Raw genomic sequence first — 4,544 nt, 5'->3', positions numbered from 1 at the left:
CCCCCCTGAGAAGTGCTCCATGCAAATGGAAAAGGGAAGAAAGGCCGTGCGCGGTAATGGTACATCATAAAAAGCTAAAGACTCGCCATAAGCCCGGGTTCAAAGTCTATTCCCTCCCGGCCCCTTCCCCGCCCCCCTCCCCCAAGGAAGCGTTAGCCGGAGCCCTTATCCGAGCCCTAGATTTTGTGTTGCTTTTGTGCAAGAGTCCCTTAGCCCCGCATGCAGCAGGGAGGCAACGAGCGGTTCGGAAACAAGCCCGTTCACATGCAGCCAGGTAGAGAGGGGCAGAGCGCCCGAGTGGGCAAACACGGCTAGAAGCTGTTGGAGAAGAAGAACAAGACCTCCAGCCCCTCATTTCCATGTGCTCACCTTTACGATTTCTTCCGAGCCCTTGGAAAGCTACATTTTTTTTCCCCCACAGCCTTCTGCAGTTAAAAGATCTCAGCCCGGTGAAAGGTGTTTGATTAAAAAAAAATCAATCCCCTACGCTCAAGAAATAGTAATTTGCTTCCTCTGTCTGTGCAGCTCCTCACTCAACTGAAACCACTCGTCCAAGACAGCAACAATCCAGATATACTAGCAAGTCATAAAACTGAACAAAAGCCGACAAACCTTACAGCACCATTGCTATATGGCCCAGACAAATTACGACCGTCTAGGTAATATTTAAATAGATTCCTAAAGTAATTGCAGGGGGGTAAGGCAACTATGCCTGTTGTAAAAAGTTCTCGAAGACATAAAGTAGAACCTGAGGATAAACAGTCACAAAAAGAGGTAAAATTAAAAGGATTCATTCCACGTCTTTTATTCTTCTATGAGAACATAAACATCGTCTTTTCACGCACAGCAGCATTACAATATTAATTTATTCCGATTTAAGGTAAGAACTAGATATAGCTAGAACTAACATTTATAATAACGATAGAATGCATTTGCTTAAAACAGTTTCGGCATTTTAATAATAGACATTTATACATATCTGTATTTATAGTTTTTTCCCCTCTTTTTTTTCTTTGCACCTCCACGTTTGACCCTTTTAATGCATGTAGCTTCACAGTATAAAGGAAAGACGACATGTTCTCCCTCGCTACCTTCAACTCTGGCTCAGAAAGTCCTTCTGATGTTCGCCATAGACACTTCTCGATTAACTTAGTGAGAAAAAGTGACTATTTTTTTCTCAAGACAGGGCGAATTGTTGTGTGCTTGTCACGCGTTACCAACGGTAACGTACTTCATAGACAAAAATCCACTAATCCCACAAATTTAAGCAAAACTACATTAAGTAAATATCTACAACCAGAAAGAGAGAGAGAAATTTAGAGGTAAGTGTAATAATTTAGTCCAGAAGTAACACGAGACCTTTTGTATCCTTAAAGAGAAGAGGTTTCATTTTCCTGGCCAATTTTAAAGCTTTAATATTGATTTTTTTTTAGAAAAGAAGATAAAAGGGAGGAAAAGGGAAAAGAAAAGAAAATCGCTTTTCATCCCAGTCCCCACGAAGCCCTCCGTTTTAAAGCATGCCTGCGTTTCATTATTGTAAGCCCTGATTTTTTTTGATTTTTTTTTTTGCAAGAAAAGCTAAGCTTCTCTTATAGAGGAGATAGCCAAGGCTTCAATAATGCATTATTCAGCTAAATACAGCCCAGACATCCCTTCTATCATTGAACATTGTATTGTGCCTTTAACTGGGATTGTTTACATTTTGGGGAGAGAGAGGGGGGAAAAACTATTTGTAGCTCTCGAAATAATATTTCTGTCTTTCAAGAACTAAAAGAACAATAAGAGCGAGGAAGCTTTAATGGACCGAGGGCGGTACATACATGGCATTTTGAGCACGATTTTATGGCTCTTTCCCCCAGAAATAGCTATAAAGAGGTTATGGACATACTGAGAATGTATAAAATCCTTAATCCATACAGGTGCGGATTACTAAAGCCTAGGAAAATGATACTGGCTCTTTAAACCGTAAAAACGTGTTTATGGGTTCATCAAGAAAAATTAAAGTTGGCTGTGAGCTCCCGAATCCTATTCTCTCTGTTCATTTTCTTCAGTTTCATTCTGCGGTTCTGAAACCAGATTTTAACTTGTCTGTCTGTGAGGTGGACTGTACGGCTGATCTCTAGGCGACGCTCACGAGTCAGGTACATATTGAACAGAAATTCCTTTTCCAGCTCGAGAGTTTGATGCTTGGTATAAGGGCACCGCTTCTTTCTGCCGCTTTTTGCGGTCAGCCAGTTTGCTGCATTTTCTCCTTTTGCATTGCCTAGTTTCAAGAGAGCAAAAGAGGGACGTTACGAGCTGAGGCGAGGCCGAGCAGCCGGGCTCCTCCGCCGGCGCCCCCGGGTCGCGGTGCAGGGGTCGGGGCTGGGAGTGAGCCCCGCAAGGCACCTCGACCCCTGCGCTGGAGCGCCAGCCTCGGCCGCCCGGCGAGCTCGGCTCTCTCCTTCCACCTTCCTCCTGCGCACAATGGCAGCGGGGCCGCGCCCTGCTCAGCTAATCCAGGGAAAGTGCCTTCTCATCGGCCTCTCCGACGCTGCTCCTACCCTTTTAGCTGCTCTTTTCCTTGCGCTTTTGCTTTTGCTTTTGCAAGCACCTGCTCCAGCCAGCTCTCCGCGGGGCCACCCTTTGCCAGGGGACTTTGGAGAGGGGAGAAACAGGGCGAGCTGCAGCTCTGGCCCCTGCCTTGCCTTCCTCCGCCTTCCCAGCACGCTTCTCCCCAGCTTCCTCTCACGACTATTTCCTAAACGAGTTAAAATTTCCTGCAGGCGGCTTGCTGACAGGGCTGAGCCGGGCTGGCAATGAGGCAGCATTGATTTGGTAGTGAAGAGTATATCTATATATATTTTTTTCAATGGGGCAACATAATGACTATATCTTTTTTAAACAGCAAAGAAAAGACAAGAGACGAGCCACTGGGAAAGTCTAACAGCCTGGCCCACCAGGGTTTTATTTTTGCCTCGGGGGTCAGAATCAAAAATAAATAACCAGCCTGTTATCTGCTGGAGACGTGGCGGGCTAGTGGTAGTGCATTCATCAGTCTAATTTGATAGCAGTTCATAGAAGGAACATTTCAACGCGCCTGTTATTTCGAAAAGCATTCTGGATCGTAAAATACAACTTACCGCGTTAATAGGTTTATTTATTGGCACTGCCTATTGCTTATTTTGGATGCTTTACAAACATCTCTGTTATCTGGTAGGCACCTTCGCATCACTAGGGCAGGCTGAGCGGGGTTTTCTATAGGTTTAAGCCGCATGCAGGCTAGGGTTGCCCAGAGCGGAGCCATCAAGGATTTTAAACTATAGGATGGACATTAATTTTTACTACATCCCCACGCCCAAATATTACAGAGTTCACAAGGTCGGTCTAAGCGGCGCTTCTTGCCAGCTCTGCAGGCTGCTCGCATCCTCCTTTGCATTCGTGATGCAATGATCATCCTCATTGCTTTTTATTTGCTTACCTACGGTTTCTTTCTCAGGAGAGGCTTTGCTGCTGTCTGACGGAGCTGGGGAGAGCTCTTCTGCAGTCGAAGACGAAGCCTGCGCCTCTTCCTCCCTCTGGGAGACACAAGCCAAGGTAGTGGGGGAAGCCTCTCCGCTCTCTTTCCTCCCCGCTTCTGCTGGGACTGAAGGCAAAGATGGAGGCGTATCAAAACGAACTTGGGGCTGCGGTGTGAACTGGGAAGCACCAACTTGCCCAGTATTGTAGCTCTTGGAAGTGCCATAGGCTTGAGACAAGCGGAAGTAGCCTGGGACAGGAACCCCACTCACGTTGTTCATAGAACTAACCTCAGCGTTTAGCCTTGGGAAAGTAGATAGATCTGTGGCAGTTGCCCCCTTAGGACATTTGTCTGAGTCATAGAGGCAGTAGGAGTTCTCCTCCTTAATGTTTTGAGCAAAGGAGCAGGAGGTGGCCTGCTGGCTCTCAGGCTCTTCCATGCGACAAGACCTTGGGGGATCTAGCCAGACCTCCATCCCTGACATGTAGGGATGAGACGTGGGGACCATGCTTTGAGAAGTACCTTCATTGCGTTTGCTCAAAACTGGAAAAAGTCCGCAGCTTTGCAGCCCATAGGACAGATCGGGCGCTTGTGGCAGGTAGACACTACTGTTGGGATAGTAGCCGCCTCCGCCGCCGCCGCCTCCTCCTCCTCCTCCTCCTCCTGTTTCCCCTCTGCCTGAGCTGATCAAGGAGTCTACCAAAAAAGAGTTTGCAGCCGGGCTCTCTGAGCATGACATTGTTGTGGAATAATTTGGCGAAGGGAGCAGATAGCCCTTTCTGGCTGACATTTCTTGTGCAAAACATGCTGAATATGATTAGAGATACCCCCGCACCACGGCAAATGCTTGCAGCCAATGGAAACCCAGGCCTTAACACCAACCCCTCCCAGTTTGGTTTCGTATGCACAGAGCTGGTCTCAGGTCGACCTCTGAATTTAGAATATATATGTATATTAATGTGTGATATATATTTCTACATAACACACCTACATAGGCTGTACGTGTGTGTGTGTGTGTGTGTGTGTGTGTGTGTGTGTGTGTGTG

The 4,544-nt window shown here is 46.7% G+C and overlaps 1 protein-coding gene across 1 annotated transcript; it reads right to left on the bottom strand.

Moving 5' to 3' along the window:
* Positions 1-792: 792 nt before the first annotated feature.
* Positions 793-4,289, bottom strand: HOXA10 (homeobox A10). Its single transcript, XM_006026473.3, has 2 exons — positions 3,461-4,289; positions 793-2,263 (listed from the first exon to the last, which is right to left on the bottom strand). The coding sequence occupies exons 1-2, from the start codon at positions 4,287-4,289 to the stop codon at positions 1,989-1,991; spliced, it is 1,104 nt and encodes a 367-aa protein (XP_006026535.2). The 3' UTR covers positions 793-1,988.
* Between the last annotated feature and the right edge of the window lie 255 nt (positions 4,290-4,544).

This window comes from Alligator sinensis, unplaced genomic scaffold, assembly GCF_000455745.1.
Source record: "Alligator sinensis unplaced genomic scaffold, ASM45574v1 scaffold29_2, whole genome shotgun sequence".
Lineage (NCBI taxonomy): Eukaryota > Metazoa > Chordata > Crocodylia > Alligatoridae > Alligator > Alligator sinensis.
Note: the sequence above shows the minus strand (reverse complement) of the source record. Positions and strands in the feature narration are given on the sequence as shown.

Coding starts and splice junctions, on each gene's coding strand:
- HOXA10 (XM_006026473.3), bottom strand. CDS start 4,289: ATGTCAGCCAGAAAGGGCTATCTGCTCCCTTCGCCAAATTATTCCACA. Junction 2,264..3,460: donor TCCTGAGAAAGAAACCGTAG/GTAAGCAAATAA, acceptor TCTTGAAACTAG/GCAATGCAAAAGGAGAAAAT.